Raw genomic sequence first — 20,277 nt, 5'->3', positions numbered from 1 at the left:
ACTATTATTCCACAACTTTTGTCATCTACTTCTCTCTAACCCTTTCTATCATTCTCTTGTTAACCCTTTCTGACCTTCCTTTTCTCTTCATTCCTTTCTAACCCCACCATTTCTCTCTCCACCTCTCTGCAACCCTCCCTCATGTCTTGCATAAATGTGCTGCACTGGTAATTTATGACATTCAATAGTACATAGAAGAATTAAAGTTGAACTGCAGAGTATTGAATTACATCATATTTTAGCACTTGGTACATTTCATTGCCTTGAAACAGCTGTAAATATACAGCTGTAAAAATACAGCTGAAACAAGAGAGCTGTGCAGGGATGCTATATTGGTTTCTTGGAGGATGTCGCCATCTCTTGGTGTTTCTGTAGCATTGTACATAACAGTCTACTTTACACCAACTAAGCATGAAACTTTGTGTGTGTTGTGTTCTTGTGACATCTCCAGTTCATCTCTACTGATGATAAACAGGATGCAGGTAGACACTAGATGTTGAGGCTCAACAGGTGAGAATGTGTTTATAGATGTTTGTGCATGGTGACCTGAGATAGATTAGCCCAACATCAAGGATATGTATCCTGCCTCATTCATTGTTTCCAGGGTAAGCTTTGGATTTATAGTGATCATTAACAGAAATGCTGACCATTGGGCTTGGACTTACTTCAATTAGAGTTTCAGGAGAAGATTATGGCAATACTTTTGCAGATCATGAACAATGTCTCCCACTAGTCCCATCTGTCATGGCACACATGTATAGGCAGGGCATAGCAAGTGTAAATGACAGAGATGATGGGTAGGTTTTCTTTCAGACTGTATTTCAGAAAGTGGACATTTGAAAATGCAGCCTAATATGTTTTAACCCCCTGAAGAGTAGTGGCTCAAGTGGCTTTATTAAAGGGTTAAGGTATTTGCTCAAGGGCCCAATGTTGGCAGCTTGGCAGTGCTGGGGCTTGAACCCCCATTCTCCAATCAGCAACTGAGAGCCTTAACCATTTGAGCCACTGCTGCCCAAAAAGATCTGACTCCTTGCATTATCACACCTGTCATGGCCGTACACAGGCCCAAGCTGCCAATGTTGGGCCCTTGAGCAAGACCTTAAACCCACTCTGCTGCAGGGGTTCTGTATCATAGCTGCCCCAGTGCTCTGTCCCCAACCTCTTCAATTGCGATATGTGAGGAAAAGAATTCCACTGTGCTGTAATGTATATGTGGCGATAATAAAGGCTTCCATGCCCCATTTCAGAAAGCTGAATTGTGACTTATACAGGACAATTAGACATTTATTTATTTACAATCCAAATCATTTTTGGAAGTCTGATTTTTTTTTAAGATGTCAATGCTAAAAAAAAAATATTAGGCCTTTGTTGCCACATACAACATATAGCCAAAAGTATGTGCACACCTGACTATCACAGCCACAAAGTCTTTGTGTTCTGCAACATTAAAGTTTTCACTTGAACTAAAGAGTCCATTTTATCATGACAATGCCCCTCATAAAATCTAGTGGAAATCCTTCCTCAGGAGAATGGAGGCTGTTATTTGTATGTCATGATAGTCATGAAATGGGAAGTACAGAGATGGACAGAAAGAGCCGCACTGCATCTTTGTGGATTTAGAGAAAGTGTATGACAGTAGTGGAGTAAGTCAGAGTAGTTCAGGATACTGTATGTATGAGAGCGGTACGACAGCAGTGAAAGTGCTGTAGGTCAGACGGAGGAGTTCAAGGTGGAATTGGGGCTACATCAAGGATGTTTAAGGATGACATTGTGATCTGTATCGAGAGTAGAGAGGAGGTGGAGGAATACCTAGAAAAGTGGAGGTCTGCTCAAGGCCCTTAATTGCTCAGCTGTATTAAAATGAGATAAATGTAACTTGCTCTGGATAAAGTCTGCCAAATGCTGGAAGTGAACATGAAGTTAATTGGTGTGAGAGTCGAGGATTGTATTAGGTGGAAACTGATGATTCGTTGTGGAGAAGAAGATAGTCGTGAGTCTACCTACTTTGGTTATATATTGTACCTGTCCACTACACTGAAAATCATTTTGTCACACATGTTCCGCTGCATTTTCCTCAACATGGCAACACCCCCCCCCCCCATATAAGCGCGAGCATAACTTTTGAACGGGCCAATGAGCGCGCATGCACGCTACGTCATCGGAACGTTCTGGATTTGAACCAATCATTCATAAAGTGACGTAATCGAGTCGCGTAGTAAATAAACCGAATGGACGTAGAAGATAAAAATGACTGACACAACACCTTGGAGTATTTCAGACCATAACCTTGTACTATATCGTGTCTAAATCGATTTATTTGTCTACACCAACGCTATATTCGTTACCGCTGTCTGTTGTGGATAGGTTTAACGATGAATGACTAGTTTAGCATGAAGCTAACTACACAGTAACGTTAACAGCTGTAGCTATTGTATTTAGCAAGCTAGCTTGTTAGGTAACACTTTTTTTTTTACTTATGATTATTCATGTTGTGATATTTATGGTGCAGAGACTCGTGTGACATCGAATTATCATCACAACCTGTATATCTAATGTCAAAACCGGTCGTTAGCTACAAACAGCTAACGCTTAATGAATGAGTTTCCTGAGGTGATTGTAAGCTAACTAAATTAGCTCAAAGCGCGTGCGGAGCTCACGCGCGGTTTTAAAGCTGCAAGAGGAAAAAAGAAGGAGAAATAAAATGTCGGATTTAAACCGAGATGTTTTGGAGCTGGTGTGGGGCAAACAGGCGAGCAGCAGCGGCGTGTCTGCGTCTCTGTTTCGCAGGTGGACCCAAGGTAAGCGGATTCATATGGCTTTAACAAGTGTTTTGTCGTCCTGTTGAAATAACACGTGAGTTTAACACGTCGTGTGTGAAGGAATCACGTGTCGCACGTGGGCCACTTTTATAAACAACACGTATAAACCTGCTCATTTATTCAGGCAGCAGAAATGCAGTGCATAAAATCATCATGTAGGCTTAATTTACAGTATGTCAAGCATCAGCATACGAGAAAATTTGACCTCAGTGCTGTTTTGAGTATTTCGGAAACTTCTCACTTTGCACAACAGAGTAGAGTTTTTGCAGTAACTCAATAACCAGTCTTGTGCAATCATGGTGATTAGGAAAGAATATCAGATGAAGACTGAGTAAGATCCAACACTTGTCAGTGAAAACCAGAAACAGACATGACACAAGCTTAACAAATTGTTTTAGCTAAATGTTGGAAAAACCTCCCCTCATGAACGCTGATTTCTACTGCAATGTTCGAGGTCAGAATTTGTCAATAAACAATTGAGTCCATTCATCTGACCTTCTTTAAGTCAACAGTTCAGCACGGTGGTGGTGGTGTAATGGTTTGGAGAAATCCTTTTTTACTACACACTGGGCCCTTGAGCATCGTTTGAATCCGACAGCTTATCTGAATATTTTTGCTGACTATGTGCATAAAATTACGACTACAACATACCCATGAACTTAAGGGCTACTTTCAGCATGGACGTGCGTCGTGTCGCAAATCAGAAGTCATCTCAAACTGGACAAATTTGGAATGCATGAATGTGCAGTTTACAAATCTGCAGCAATTGTCAACGTGCACTCATGTCAACATGCACCAGGATTTCAATGGAACGTTTCCAACACATTAAGAAATCCATGTCATGAAGTAATTGAGGCTGAGAGCAAAGGGTTTCCTACACAGTATTAGTGTTGCATTTCTAGTAAAGTGCTCGTACACGTATGCCAACACAGTAAAGTGTAACGCTATTGCAGAGTATTAAACCATCCCACGACACTCAGAAATTCAAAAACGGTGTACAAAGATTTCTTTAAATGTTGCATTTGTATGATTCTGTGAAAATCTGTTCACTTGCTTACTTAGCATACACCGCTTATATCAAGTGCGATCGGATTGGATTTCCCCGTGTGTGTTTGCGTTGGATTGTAAATGGATTTGAAGAAGAAATATATCTTCCTTTTTCTTCCCTGCAGGTTTTGTCTTCAGTGAGACAGAGCACAGTGCCCTGGAGCAGTTTGAAGGTGGACCATGCGCTGTGATTGCACCTGTGCAGGTTAATAAATATACTTTACTTTTACTTTACTTTATACTTTATTGTCCCCAATGGGGAAATTCTTTTCCACAACACTGCTCTTGTTTGACACACACAACATAAACATAAACAGTCATAATACACACATGTCTGCCAAATGCTGTAAATGTAAATGTCAAGAAACATTCAAAATAACACTCAGCGATGTCTATTGTTAAGGTACTTAATGACTGAGGGAAATATAACATATTTGATAGTGTAATGGTAATGAACACACGTTTGTTTTTATAAACAGGGTCATTATTTGTATAGTTGTGGAAAATTAGATAGCACTCGTGGAAAATTAGATAACACTCGTGGAAAATTAGATAACACCGATGATGTGATCATCTGTAAAGTATGTAAGTGCCACTTAATCTTAGTGTCAGTGGTGCAACAAAGTTTTACTCTTTATATGAATAAATTTAAAGCATTAGGAGACTTTAGGATCTTGAAGAACATTGTGGAAGTGAAGTGAAAGTGACGTGACATACGGCTAAGTATGGTGAACCATACTCAGAATTCGTTCTCTGCATTTGACCCATCCAAAGTGCGCACACACAGCAGTGAACACACACGCACCGTGAACACACACCCGGAGCAGTGGGCAGCCATTTATGCTGCGTCGCCCGGGGAGCAGTTGGGGGGTCGGTGCCTTGCTCAAGGGTACCTCAGACGTGGCCGGCCCAAGACTCAAACCCACAACCTTAGGATTACGTGTCAGACTCTCTAACCACTAGGCCACGACTTGCCCCAGTTGTTCGATTATTACCTAAATAAAATAAGGTGTGGTGATCACTATGGCTGAATTCTGACACACAAACAAAAATGGCTGTTTTTATAAAATATGGTTTTAGAGGGATACAGACAAAAGTTCATGAAATCCTATAGGTCTACACTTACTGACAAAACTATTAGGTAAACCTGCATATTTATGCTGTTATTCAATCAGTCAAGGAAGCAACAAAATCCTGAATGTTTACATCAAACTTTGTTTGGTCTTCTGGCTTTCCAGCTATGGACTCAGCTTCCTGTTTTTCACTGATGGAAGTGAAACCTGATTTCTAAATTGCCTTTGAGCTCATCAGGGTTTTTTGTTTGTTTGTTTGTTTGTTTGTTTGTTTGTTTTCTTCTTCTTCCCTCAGTTTTAGGAGTATGTGTAAAATTCAGATTTTTTCTATCATCAAAGTGTTACTGCCACTCACTGGACACCTTGTGTGAAGACTCAAACAGGACATGCCATGGTCAAAACCACCGAGATCACAGTTTTTCCCTATTCTGATGTTTGTGTGAAGCTCGTGTGAAGCTCTTGACCTGTATCTACTTGACCTTTGTATACATTTTGCTCATGCCACATGTTTATCCGATTGGATAAGTGCACAAATGAGACGTTTTATAGGTGTTCTTTTAATAGAAAATTTCAAAATAGCACCATGAGAAGGGTTATCCCAGGCCGTGTTTTACTGGTAACGAGTAAAAGTGTCTTCAAAATGATGTATAAAAATAATCGTGGTTCCAGGAACTACAATTATGATGTCGATAAAGGAAAAATATCACCTAAGTGCCCGGTAAGCACCCGTGCTCGATTCTGTTTAATGATGACAAACCTTAAAATGTTGACTCCATTGGATTGACATTAATGTCACCTCACGTATTACGTTATGCAGTTCTGCTAGAGAGCAAAGTTTACACATGCCATACTACATGGTCGCATGAAACCTGAACTTGTTCAGCCAAGCACATATCATCCATGATTAATGTTTTATATCAAATAAATGCCCTCTCCTCTCCCGCTGCTAATGGGCTGGTCACTGTGCAAACACACGCGTTCACAGTATATTCTAGTTACCGTGCCACTTAGGAGAGCACAGCTTCAGTTCTTCTAGGCTAAAATGAGACTAAGATGGACATAAATTTAAGTACGCCTGAAATTCAGCTTTCTTCACCTCCAGATTCTAAATTATGAATGGCATTCTGTCTAAAACTGCTTTATCCCCAGTTGTTTTACCTGAATTTACAGCTAAATTTAGAGCCCTCAAACATTAAGGAAAGGCTTTCTTTGGTGTAGTGAAGAGCAACTACGCTGTCTAATAAACTCCAGGTGACCTTGCATTTGTTTTTGATCACGCCAGTTTATTCTAGTGGGTGTAAAAGGCCATAGTCGAGAACCAATCGTACTTTCCGTCAGTTATGTTTGTTTGCCCACTATTAGAGCAAATAGAATTGTCTTTCCACATTTCTTAAATGTGGATTTGTCTTTTACTTTTAGGCTTTCCTGCTGAAGAACATCCTGTTCAACCTGGAGAGCTCAAACTGGAGAAATATCTCTGGTATGTGCTCTGAAATGCATTTGAGCAGTTTCCTGAATCGTTTTCAGACGTCAGTCTTGATTTAAAAAAGTTCTTTATAAAGATTTTAAACGTCAAATCTGCTTCGTAGAATCAGAGCTGATGACTGCTATGACTCATTTTATCATGATCTTGCTATTCCTTTCATATTGCTATGGCCTAATCTAGACCTAAATTTAGACCTGGATTCCTTTAAACCTGCTTTGTGACCATTTCTTTTGTTATACGAGCCATTCAAGTATCACTTAATTGTAGCATTATAATGTCATTGTATAGCTCAACCTTAAAGTCTTAACTCTTCAGTGTTAAATCTGGTAAGCTGATGAAGATGATTTCTCTGTTTAGAGGAAGAGCAGCGCTTGGCCCTGTGCTCAACGTTTACTGAGATTCTGGTGTCTGCCTGCATCGGCAAGACCCACAACTTCTGTTTGACCACGTGGGCTCCTTCCAAATCCACAGACGAGAACAGGGACATCACTGAAGACCACACAGAACCCGAATCCAGTCAGAACACTCAGACGCAGCAGCAGCAACCAAGTGAGAGTCGCTTTAATATTTGTGATTGTACTAACAGGTTCTGTATCACAAATCATTTGGTCTCACAACATAAAATATCAGAAACCTGTCACATTGTTTATTTGTGTACAGTACAGTGTCACCGTATATACATGTAACATTCGAGAAGAAAGGATCCAGCTTTTACCCACTTCTTATACAACAGGAGGTCACTGAGGGACCTGATACCATTTGACACATGACAACAGATGAGAGTTTAGAGGAAATGTTTTCAGATATGTAGGATTTCAGCATGCCACTTTAATTTGTAGCTGAAATGTTGCTCTTCCTCTGTTGAGCTGCTTACGCTGGGGTGCGGAGGGGGATTGGGATTGAGGCAGACAAAGGCACAATTTAATAAAATTACATAAGTTGAATTAAAATTAATTCTATGTTTCACACACAAGAATTAGAAATATTATTTCATATTTAAAGCCAATAGGAAGAACGACTGGTCTGAAATTCTGAATCCTAATGTGCTTGTGTTCTGTGCACCTCATTATCAAAGTTATCTTCTTCTCTAATATAATTCTTTATATATTTGAATGTGTTTTGTGTTTTTGCTGTGTTTGTGTATGTAGCTGCTTTGGCTGTTGAGGAGCTTGGCTTTGAGCGGTTTCACAGCATGGTACAGTAAGTGCACACTGTTAACTACTAAAAACATAAACAGCAAACGTTATGTACTTGCGAGAAAAATCTACCCCGAACAACTCGCGTGTTTAATCTTATAATTAACACGTTTGTTTCACAGACACTCTGTAATGTTAAATAGAACTACAAAGGGATAAGAATGGAACTATGTTGTAATGTAATGAAATGTATGTTGTAAATTCTTGACTATTTTATATTAAAGCACATCCACTCATTTTTCCGTTTTATTCCTTACGGTAAATAATAAAGCAGTAGTTCAAATGTGGATCAATGTCAAATGTGGTCTGACATTTCCAGGCATCGTGTCTGCTTGTTTCTCTTCAATCAATGGCAGATTAAAAAAAGTATAGCCTTTGTATGTATTCACGTTTAAGGTACGTCACTAATCTTATTAATCTGTCTTTTTGTTTTTTGTTTTTCTCGTTCATAGTAAAAGGACACTAAAGACTGTTGCAGAGCTGAAGGAGTTAATACTCTCACTGTACGACACTTGGAGGAATAAATTTGGAGTCTTGCTCTTCCTGTATTCAGTAATACTTACAAAGGTAGGACTTTGCTCAGTTAATTTCTAATCTATGTCACCAGTTTGTGTGCATGTGCAAGTGTGTATGTACTCATTCTGTGTGTTTTTTTTTTTTTAACTACAGGGTATTGAGAATATAAAAAATGAAATTGAGGACACTTCAGAGCCACTTATTGACCCTGTGTATGGCCACGGCAGGTATGTAAATGCAAGGAGTCAGAGCTTTTAGGGCAGTGGTGACTCATGTGGTTAAGGCTCTGGTTTGTTGATCAGGGGATTAGGATTCAAGCCCCATTACTGCCAGACTGCCACTGCTGGGCCCTTGAGCAAGGCCCTTGACCCATTCTGCTCCAGGGGTGCCGTTTCATAGCTGTCCCTGGGCTCTGACCCTAATTTCCAATGTTGGGATATGTGTAGAAAGAATTTCACTGTGCTTTAAGGTATATGTAATAATTAAGGCTTTTATTATTATTATTATTATTATTATTATTATTATTATTTTTTTTTTTTTTTTTTTTTTTTATTCTTACAGCGATCACCTGAATTATTTGCAATGAGGGATATGTCCACTAGGGGGCAGAAGGAAAAGAACAAAATAAAAAATCTTACTCTTCACCGTAGAAAACAAATCATAGGCAAATATTTACTAAGTTTTTCTGGCTTAATTATTAACAAAGTGTTATTAGGTGCTAAAGGTGATCAGATATATAACCTTGTTGATGAGAGGTCAGAGGAAACAGGCCAGACTGGATTGAGCTGTGCTATGGCAACTTAATTTTGAGTGGAAAACCATCTCAGAAAGCACAACACTTGAAGCTTGAGGCATATGGGCTAGATCACCACATAGGCTTAAACTTCTGTCTTTCTGCTGTTTGTTTTTGCTTTTTAGTAACAGAAAATGTAATTTCCTTCTGATAATGACGAGGGAAACGGATGAACTGATTTTTACCTTTTTTTATTTGTATACTATGATGACTAAAGCAGTGGTCCTCTTTTCTCTCCCACTCTCTAGTCAAAGCCTGATCAACCTGCTGGTCACGGGACATGCAGTGTCAAACGTTTGGGATGGAGACAGGGAATGCTCAGGAATGAGTAAGAAAATCTTTGCTTCTGAAAAACTCCTCACCAATGCCATCGTTTGTTTATGTACGAACCCTTCCACTAGGTGGTAGTACAACATTGTGGGTTTTATTAGATTTAGGTCTCTGAGCCTCCAATTGATTTCTCTCTCTTCAATAACAGTAAACCAAATTTCTTGTTTATAAATCAGTTGTTCCAAATCAGTTTATATTAATAGATTAATAGACCTTTTTAGACTTCATTAGACCGACTTTTATTTTTCTCTTTGCCTACAGAGCTTCATGGGATCCATGAACAGACTACTGTTGGTTTTCTCACACTAATGGAATCGCTACGATATTGCAAGGTACGAAAACACACCTGATGGGGGGTATGGTGTAGTATGTGTTATGTACACAGGGCTTAGTAACTTGAGGTCTAACCTGCTTGCACAATGTTTACAAATCCTTTCTACCGAGCAGATCGTGGGAACCTTACAAAGTATATGTGAAAATAATAGAGCTATGTGTAACTTCAAAAACACTATTGCTCCATTAATAATATAAAAAAAAAGGCACATAGCTATGTCTAATCTCTGATATCTCGGGTATCTAATGTTAAATATAACATTTAGGTTTTATTTGAAGGTTAATTTTCTATTGGCTTGTGCAAGATTTGACCTGACCCCAACCTTCAAAAAATATCTTGAGTCTGGGCAAACTTTAAACCACTTACTACTCACTAAATGTAAATGTTTCTCCATTCAGAATGTTGACAGTTTAGTGGTTGCACTGTTGCCCTGCTTCTACAGCTCTCTAGTCGAACCCTCAACTATTCAAACCTCAGCCAACTACAGTGACTTCCAACCACAGCAAAACAGTGAGCCTCAGCGATCACACTGGATTTTAATGAGCCACACACATCAGTCTGTCCGCGCTGTTACAGACGTGCACTTCAAGATTTTTGGTCAAAACAGAGAGCTTGTATTCCGTAAGACAACAAAAATGATCTGAATTTACAGAGTCCTTTCGCACAGTGTTCAAATTACAGGGTTTGGAAAAAAAATAATAACGGACAATTAACGAGAGAACCAAACGCAGGACGTACACAATTGAAAACTTAGGACTTGTTTATTTTATTGTTAACAGTAGACTCTACGCTATAAAATTCTTTTATACTGTTGGTTTCGAGATATTATAAACGACCCGAGATGAAGAACGGTTAAAAAGTAAAGTGATCAAATCGCAGTGAGAGGCATGAAATCAAGATATATTTTATTTTACTGATGGAAAAGCTTTTTGGAACGGATTGGCAGAAACTCTGAATACTATAATAAACATTCTCCATGTCCATCTGTCAAACAAAGTTGTTTCACTTACAGAAGCGTATATTAGATTCGATCAAATTCGGTCCAATGTTTATAAATGTGTTGGCTCAGAGGATTTGTGCTACTGATCAGGAGGTTGACCACAGATTGACTTACTAAAAAAAAAAGCTAATTTAAGGTACACCACAGGCAACTTTCATTGTACAATGTGTCCCTTTTAATGGTTCCATCTCAACGACAAAGAAAGATAGTCTTGAGAAAGCACCATTTTCTAATAACCCTCAGTCCATATACACAGATTTAACATATGTTCAGCACTTCTCCAGAGCTCCATGATCTACACCAATATGTTTCAGGATATGAAACGTTTCTGGAGTCCAAATTCAGCACAGCGTTATTGTTTTAACCTGAGAAGAGAAGTACAAAGCTGAATGCAGAGCGTTAATTAAGGAGTCGGTTTATTTGGAATGGCACCTAACCGAGTAGTGCTTCGGGATCCGCTCTCTCCGTGTTTGTAGTGGACGTCAGCAGGAATGTTTCACCTCATATTTAGAAGCATACGAGCCCCCGTTACAATATTCATTCTGTTCTTAATATGGGGTTTTTTTGAAGCATGCACGTAACCTAAACTGGGGTAACTGCCTACCTGAGGAGTGATGATGGAGCTCCATCAGCAGAGTAATGTTTGAGTACAAGGTTGGATTTCAGCCTGAGAAGTTTGGAAAACACACCATAAACACGATTATTCAGCAGAACAGGCATGTCTCGTATGTCATTTCTCTGTGCCTCTTAAAATGCTGACTCCACTGGAAAAGAACAAAAAAAAATAGAAGAAGAAGCTCGGTTAGATTTGTGCAGCCCAGAACTTGTTTGTGTGTAAGGTTATAGGTTGATGCCGTTATCTTTTATTTGCAATTATGGCGTAACCATGGTTACCGGACCTCACTGTAACTACAATTAATGCACGTACATTTGGTTTGGATTACATGTAAACATGCATTGCTCTGGATATTTTAGTTTGCCAAGTTTTTGGGTGCCCACAAACAGTTCTGCAATTAGATTTTATTATTTAGAGCGAAGAAAATCTGTGCATTATAAACACAGCTCGGCTGTTGTGACTCACGGATGTCACCAGACGGTGAGTATGTTTTCTGTTGGTGCTCAGATAGACTGCGAAGCCAGGCATTTCCTTCCTTCTAGGGCTTGTTTTATTTTTTAGCTGTGAAACGCAGCTTAACAAAGTCCAGTACGAGCGACTCGGAACGATTATGCACACTCCATTATGAAATAAAACGCTGTCGGGATCCTCAAACGCACAAATAAGTTTGCTTTGCTTATTTGATGCGTGAGATGTTCGGGCGTATGTGATGGTGGTATTGGTGTTGTGTGTCGATCAGCACTGTGTGTGTTAATGGCTCAAAATATGTTTATACGATATACCATTTGGATGAAAGTGTATGCTAACAGATCATTGTAAATGTACAAGCTGAAAATTGTCAAATTAAAGCAGTCATCATTTCATATTAAGGATGTGATGCAGTGTCACTAAATGCCGAGGGTTTTCAGGGATGGTGTGTGAACTTTGGTCAGTTCCTCAGCTTCAGCTGCATCACTCATAATGAGTCTCAACTAGAGAGTCTACATGTCTGCCCTCGGACATCAACGATCACAATCCCACTTACAATGCCCACCTGTGGTTTCAATGCAACAAAATCCTGGGAAGTTTTCCTCAAACTATCAAACAAAAGTGAATGACCTGTTTTAATCTGAATAACGTATTGACATAAGGTTCAATCCCAAGTACATCTGTACAGTAGATCTGTGTCTTGCTTTAAAAAAAACAACTATTTTGGCAGTCACGCTATTATTTTTTTTTCCCCTCTACTCCTTTTTTCTCAGGTTGGATCATGTCTCAAATCTCCAAAGTTCCCTATATGGATCCTTGGCAGTGAGACCCATCTCTCTGTGTTTTTCACGAAGGTGAGTTGCTGGAAATCTTCCACTCGCACTCTCGTGTTCTCGATCACCCGCTTGCCGGTGTACATGCACACATGAGATATAATAAAAGACAACAATTTGATATATATATGTTTCCTTCATCCCACTCGCATGTCATCCATTCTCTAATTCCCTCTTTCTGGTAGACAGAAATTCTCTCTTTCTTCGTACACAGTAAAAAGCTCAAGAACACAAGAATGTGCTTCGTAATAGATTTAATGTTGTACACATTTTTAAGAGAAAAGGGTGGGGGGGGGGTAAGGGAGGGATTGTGGATCAAATGAGATCGAGAAAGCTTTTGGACTTATAAGGCATCCAGCGTGATGGGTTCTGGCTGCCGGTTTTTCAGCATGCCGTAGGGTTTGGCACACCCGACAGACAGGGCGAAGGGATTTATGAAGTGTTTGTAATGAAGAAAGTCAGCGTGTGTGAACGTGGATTGGTGTAATAGCAATGCATTAGATGAAGGACCTGTTGACTGATGTGAGAACTGCTCACAAACACACTGCTGTGTCTTACTTATCTTTATCATTCTAGCACCTGTTCTGAAATGTGTGTGCTTATGGATGGGGATATTTTTGTGTTTAATAGCATGAAGTAACCTGCATACGGCTTTCACAAGAATTGTTCCATATATTTATGATCAAGTGGCCAATCCAGGCAACAGCTTCACACTGATTTATGCTATGGACAGCATCATAAACGATGCACTGCGTCAGTCCGAGCGAGATTAAACGGGGTGTTGTCTGTTTAATTTTTGTGAGAGGTTTATCGGATGTCAGATCTTCCTTTTCAACACCTTTTCAGTGGGTTAGCATGTCTTAATAATTCAAAATCTAATGTTGATGTTGTAGAGACCGCAGTTTCTTCAAAAAAAAAAATGTCGTCCGCCCAACAACACATTGGAATAAGAACATCGATTAACAGTGTATGCACATTTCCCCCCCTTTTTTCGACCATTTTATTGCCTGATTTGTTTTCATTTCATTTTTTCATTTTTATTTATTTATTTTTTTTAATATATGGCTTTTTTTTTTTTAAAAAAATGATTGTAGCTTTAGATTTCCTAATGAGCATGAGGCAAGAAAAACATAAGAGAACAGAACTTAAAAACAATGAGGCAGCAGTTACATGCGCTACACACGCACACACACACGCACACACACACGCACACACACACACACACACGAGGCAAACTATGAGCAACTTGTTCCTTGTGACTGTGATTTGTAGTGTTAATATGGTAATTGTAGTGCCAGCAGGACATTAGCTTGTGCTTGTACGTCTTTTCCATAGTCCAGTGTGGCTGCAGCCGTAATGTACTGGCCTTTAAGTCACATGTGGCCTTTAAGTCATCCACATCACTCTGTACCTGAGAGATGATCACCACTGAATTATGAATTTATGATAATGTCTTCTGACCGACCGGTCTAATAGTCTAGTAGATTTCTCTTCGATGTTAGTCACGTAGCCCGGAACGTCTCCACACCGTTTGTTTAGTCCATCTTATGATCTGACACCCAAAAAGCTGACACTTTGTATAATCCCTGCACACGAATCTGAAATTAAGTTTCAGTTTCTGGCTAAGCTAAACCTAGCCCTCTGTGAGCCGTGTAAGGGTTTTGGCATTATGAAGGCTGACCTGTTTCCCCCAGAGCCGTGTAACTTCATAGCCATCTGGCTTATTTTATCCCCAGAGACACTTCCAGGGCCACTCGGCTGATCTCTGCGAGACACGGAAATGCTCTCAGTCTTGCCCTAAACAGAGCCGTTAGCCGTCACCCCAACCTCCCCCCAACCCACCCCAAGGCTGGTAGACTAATTAGGTTGGATTCTTCTTGAACGCTGCTTACAGCCAGATGTGAACGCTGAAGCGATCGCTTCTGACTTTTAGGCTTGATACTAACTCTAGAATTAAAACCCATCTTTTTACTCTGTCTTACTTAGTCGTCGTTTAGTTGGTGATATATACATGATAAAACACAATGATTCATAATTGACAGGAAAGTATTTGTTTGGATTGCTTAGTTAATTGTTATCCTCAGGGATTTTCATGCGTAGCAGTCTGACTGGCCATTCTGAAGGCAGACGAAACGACAGAGGAGAATGGTCAGGTTCAAGCTTACACGATGGCTGCAGTAACCCAAGTAATCACTCTTCAAGTCCGTGTTGATTAGAAAAGCATCTCGAAATGCAGTGATGCAGATGGTCAACAATAGCAGAAGACTACGTTGGGTTCCACTGCTGCCAAACTCACTGAAATTTAAAAACTGTTTCCAGGTATTTTAAGAAGCTGAAACTGGTCTCATTGAGGCACCATGTGGTCCATCCAATATGCTGATGTTAAGTTGTGCTGTTAATGTTTTTACTAATAAATTATGCATTTATAGGATTATATATATTAGTAGATAAAAACCTTTTACTGAAAGAGGAAATTGCTTGCCGGACGTATTGAACATAAATTAAAGGAAGCATATGTACAGATTGCATCAGAGGCAATTGCTTTAAATGTATATTGTATGTATTAAATGTCTAGTTCTCATAGTTGGAGATTAAATGGGGTTTGAGTTGCTGGATTAGATTTTCACAACCATTTCCTGATATTCAGGTTAAAGGTGTACGTCCGAGATGGCTCCTAATGGCTTTTTGAGCTGAGTGCCTTGCCAGGTTTAGGGAGCTGCCTCCTAATGCTCTTTATGCTCTAATGCTGATGGATGCTTGGTTTCACTGCTGATGGGTGTAGTGTTGAAGGTGTGTGTGAGCGGGTGAGAGAGGTGCCTTTAATGGCCATGCGGGTTTTATGCCCGTCTCCCTGCGGACAGGAGCTCACGTTGCTGTTTTTATGCCTCTGCTTTTAGCCTCTAATAGGGTTTGTGTTCCACTCTTATCTGATTTACGTACACAAAAGCAACGGAGAATACACAGCTGACCTCTCTGAGAGGTCCCACGAGTGGCACAAGGAGACCTACACACACTCGCACACAAACATCGGACACTAGAGGTATGATCTGCCCTGAAAAAAAAAAAGATGAAACCGTGTGTGAAAGGGAGAAAGAATGCCCACTGAGAACAGACACTGATGGCAGTGTGTAATGGAATAGGTCTTTTTTCTAACACGCCAGCAAGGTAAATATAGTTGTGTATAATGAAGAGTAATGTGATCCTTGTGTCTTGATGCAGAGGCCTCCTGTTTATACCAAACTCCAGATCTGAACTCTCTCACACACAAACTGAAATGGACACAAAGATGTAGTCCAGGTTGCTTTCTCATGTTTGTTCTGCCACTGTTGGCATCCGTTTCTCCACTCGTGTTGTTTTATGCTATCTTCTCTTGGAAGAGCGGCCACGATGAGGTTCACATCCCTCATTTCCTTCTCTTCTGCTTTTCGTTGGTGATTTTTTATTTTTATTTTTTTTGGGTATGGGTTCAATCTTAATTCTTATTGTTTTTTTTGTTTTGTTTTGTTTTGTTTTCCGTACCATTTATCTCCACTCCATTGTCTTTCCTGCTTAGGCCCTGACTTTTAGTAATCATACATGCATACCAGAGCTGTGCATGTGTACAAGCTGTTGAATGGTTGGTTAATATGAAGGCAGATAGATCATACTAAATTGGCTCAATCAGTGAAATCATGGCCAAAGGTATACGTATACTAACGTTATGATTAATGTCTGAGCAGAATTTATTTTTATGACTTTCCGGATTGGTCTCTGTTTTTCTGACTTACTGGGTTGAGCAGCCAAATAATAAGTGAATAAGATTATATCATTTCATTGGCACCTGTCAAGGGGTGGGATGTATTAGGCAGCAAGTCAACAGACAGCTCTCAAATTGTTGGAGGTAGGAAAAATTGCCGTATGTAAGGAACTGAACTTTTGACGAGGGCCAAACCGTGATGGATGACCGTGACATTTCTGCAGGTTGTTCATGATATGCAGTGCTTGGTGCCTACCAAAAGAGGTCCAAAGAAGGACAATCGGTGACCAGTTCATGGGTGCCCAAGGTTTTTTGTTGCATACTGGAGAGCAAAGGCTAGCCAGTCTGCTCTTGTCCCACAGAAAAGCTACTGTACCACAAACTGCTGATGAAAAGGGTAATGCTGCCTATTATAGGGCAGCATGGCCTTTCTATGTTGATCTCCAATGGGCATGTAGGTATCAAAACTGGACCATGGAGCAATGAAAGCCGGTGGCCTGGTCTGAGATCATTTAATTTCTATTCTCTGGCTGCTTAGGTGCATATACATCAAATCCTGGGGAGGAGATGGCACCAAGATGCACCATGGGGAAATAAAAAGGTGGACCAGCAGTAGCAGTGTGATGGTCTGGGAAATGTTCTGCTGTAACATTTTGGGTCCTGACACTAATGTGGATTTTACTTTGACATGTACCATCACTACTACCAATGTTGTAGACAAAAATTCCCTAATGGCAGTGGCCTCTTTCAGATGGACAATGGTCCCGGCTACACTGCAAACACTGTTCAGGAATGGTTTTCAGTATATGACTTCAGGAAGAGTTTAAAAAGTTGACTTGGCCTCGAAATTCTCCTGATGTCAGTTCGATCAAGCAACAAACAAGTCTGATTCATAGAGGTCATATTTTACAGGACTACAAGGATCTGGTGCTAGATGCCACAGCACACATTCAGAGGTCTGTGGAGTCCATGACTAGTCAGGTGAGAGCAGCACAAGGGGGACCGATATAGGAGGCACAGCTAAAGAGACAGACTGGTGTTAAAATGGTATGATGTATGATATGTCCTTTGTCTGCTGGTTGACCTTGATATTTCTCATAGTGCTCTTCTGGCCCTCTCAGCAACCTAACGTGCATCATGTGAGAATGTCAGCACCTGCTTAGAACGTGTCAGGGGAAAAAAAGATACTAGGTTCAGAAACATGCTCCCAAACTTAAAAGGGTAGGTCAGGAAGCGTAAAATTATCTCTTCATTCCCAGTGTGTGGGACATGTTTCAGGTTCTTCACACAGACTCCAGGGCTCCTGAAGGCTATTGTGCTGACTGACGTCTCATTAATCATCTTTCCGTATAGCTCTTCAGTTACACACCAACTGGCATCTCTTCATCTTTTCGTATATATGGAGCACAGTCTCTTAGTAACAACTTGAAATTCATTGACCCAAACCATGTTCTTATATCCATATCAATACCCAAGGGTCTAGTAACACATAAAAGCCCAAAATCACCTCTTAAGAGCAAATACTATCCTCGACAAAGGGTGCTCAAAAGTGCACGCTACGAGGATCCTTATGCTGAAAAAAAGATTGAAGTGGAGCCAGACAGGGTGAATACAGTGTGTGACATGAGCTAGAAACCGAGATAATGTTAACAAGTAAGCCTAGCTAAGAGAGGTAGGTTGAGTAAGCTAGCGAGTTTAGAGCTTTTTCATGTTGTCAACCATGTCACTTTGTGTTGTATCAGGTTTTAAAACATTCACTTGTCGACTGCTTATGTTTCCTGCTAGAAGGTGGCTTGCTAAAAGCTCTTTTCAGAGCTAAAGTTTGGGTTACTGGATAGTAAGATGTCACTGATTAGCTCTATGACTAACAAAGCCGTGCCACTGCTTTGATGCGGACACATTAAAAGTGGTCGCTCTGAGTAGCCATGGGTTGATTTGTCTGGGAAAACCCAACAGACGTGGCACAATTCTAACAAACAATACAAAAGGATTTTTTTTTTATTCTGGAGATTTATTTGTGTAAAGATCTTTCTGTAAATATTATGTTAAATGGTTTTAGCAAATTGTACATTAGTCTAATCCGGTCCATTTCACCAGTAATCAGATATCAGCTGTCAAAATGGCTGTGATACTCCTTCACTACAGCCAGAGTGGAATCGACAAATGCAATTTTCTCCCTTCTTCACCCTTGGGGGTTAACAAGACTCTATATTTCCATTCATAAATGGAATCCTTTGAGTGCTAATCTAACAAAGATTCTATTAAAGATATCCTTACTAGCTTGGGTCATAAATTCGCTAGAAGTCGGAGGATGCTTTAGTACAAGACATTTTAGGTTAATTACTTTGCGGGTGAATACTATGACGGATCTGTTGTTATTCTTTAATGGGGTAGAGATGAGTTTTCATGTACCTGATCGATCAATCAATATTCTCACCAACTCCTTATTATTACAAGAGAATATTCATTTGGGACGTAGCTATGTTTAATGATCTTCTTTTTTTTTTTTTTTCTAGTCTAAATCAGTGTCCTTATCTAGCTCTCTAACCGTATATTATTACCGTATTTGCCTTTTTTTTTATGCCTCCACGACTAAACAGTTCAGACATCACTTTTCATTTTGTCTGTCAGACTGTCCATCCATCCAAGATTTGTTGTTAGCATGATATCGCAAGAACGAGTGGTTAAAGGTGGGGTCTCCGTTGTTTGAGAAATGCTTCAGAAAACTGAGTCGGGCCGACAAACAAAACAAATACAAAACAAACGTGTAGCCAGTGAGCAGAAAGGGGCGGGTCTTGTCAATATGTGGCGGAGAGAGTGTTCATGTGTGACATTAGCAGAAAGCGGTTTTAACATTGACATGGAGGATAAAAACAAAGAAAGAATGCAAAGAAAGGCTTACGATAAGGCAAGAAGTAGGACGTGTTAATATAGGATCAGCTTTCCAGCGCTGGAGAGAACTGAAGGAGCGGGAAGTTGGCCGCATATTCACAGGTTGGAGTTTCTACACAAATAACACCTCTTTTCTATCGTAGTAATGTAGAAAGGAGCTACAACCACGTTTTTTGTAGTAACGGCGTTTAGCTCAGGAGTTATTGACTCGGGAAACTCCAATCTGTGAATATGCAGATGACTTTACTTAAGACGCCGAGGCGCTTTTTTCCTTCTCAATAGGTCAGTAACGTTTGTTTTGGTTTGTTTCACAGAACTAATATATGCCGTCCTTTGCATGATTATGCTTGTGTGTCATTTTTGCTTGTTTGTTTATCTGCAATCGTATTGTTCTTCCCTTCAGCTATGATAAAGGCACATTTCTTTCCATTAGTAGCCTGGGTTGCGTATGTATGTGTGGGCGGAGCTATAAATACATGGGTGGGACCCATCTGGGTTAGGGGCGTGTTTGTTTTGGTGATTTCAAATGTCAACATTGGCTTTCAAACAACGGAGACCCCACCTTTAAGTGTAAATTTATGAATTGTCCACTCTGGAATTGTCTTGCCAGTTGTATACCATCCATTGCGAAGTAAACAATGTCTACAAAGTTTGCTAAAGTTATCCAGTCATTTCTGACACATACCCAATGTCCCCTGAGCTGTTTTTAATTTCACTTTTTTCCCCCTTATTCTTCATAGCATCAATTTCACATAAGATCTCATCATACGTATCTCGGAGAGTATGTAGTTGGTCATCTGCATCTTTAAAGCCATAGTACATGACAAAAACTATCAGATTCGGTGGAGGCAGCTAGAAGTCTGTCTTGACGAGACTAATGAAAGGCTACTACAAATATCATGGTTCTGTTATTACCAGAATGAAATTAAGGCGTTTATCCCCTTTTATTTGTGTCAAAAGCCTTGACCATATGCCTAGAATTTGTGCTGTGTACATACTGATTTCAGATGTTTACATGGGGGAAAGGTTCTGGGCTTTATCAGGTTGGTTTTGAGTTTGTGCAGACGGCTGAAGTGTGTCGAATGTACATTCTGTCAGACACGCAGCTTCACTTGTGTAATATTTTATGTTACCTTTT

At 40.0% G+C, this 20,277-nt stretch overlaps 1 protein-coding gene across 1 annotated transcript in view; it reads left to right on the top strand.

Moving 5' to 3' along the window:
- The first annotated feature begins 2,192 nt into the window (after window positions 1-2,192).
- Window positions 2,193-20,277, top strand: part of mindy3 (MINDY lysine 48 deubiquitinase 3) — a 37,546-nt gene continuing 19,461 nt past the window's right edge. Inside the window, exons 1-10 of the mRNA XM_027174557.2 lie at window positions 2,193-2,798; window positions 3,992-4,071; window positions 6,359-6,419; window positions 6,783-6,974; window positions 7,574-7,625; window positions 8,074-8,188; window positions 8,291-8,364; window positions 9,179-9,258; window positions 9,522-9,592; window positions 12,452-12,532. Coding sequence (XP_027030358.1) covers window positions 2,702-2,798; window positions 3,992-4,071; window positions 6,359-6,419; window positions 6,783-6,974; window positions 7,574-7,625; window positions 8,074-8,188; window positions 8,291-8,364; window positions 9,179-9,258; window positions 9,522-9,592; window positions 12,452-12,532 — 903 coding nt within the window. The 5' untranslated portion in view covers window positions 2,193-2,701. The remainder of the gene's footprint in view (window positions 2,799-3,991; window positions 4,072-6,358; window positions 6,420-6,782; window positions 6,975-7,573; window positions 7,626-8,073; window positions 8,189-8,290; window positions 8,365-9,178; window positions 9,259-9,521; window positions 9,593-12,451; window positions 12,533-20,277) is intronic.

Source organism: Tachysurus fulvidraco, chromosome 25 (assembly GCF_022655615.1).
Source record: "Tachysurus fulvidraco isolate hzauxx_2018 chromosome 25, HZAU_PFXX_2.0, whole genome shotgun sequence".
NCBI classification, from domain to species: domain Eukaryota; kingdom Metazoa; phylum Chordata; class Actinopteri; order Siluriformes; family Bagridae; genus Tachysurus; species Tachysurus fulvidraco.
The sequence above is the reverse complement of the archived record's forward strand: the minus strand, read 5'-3'. Positions and strand labels throughout refer to the sequence as shown.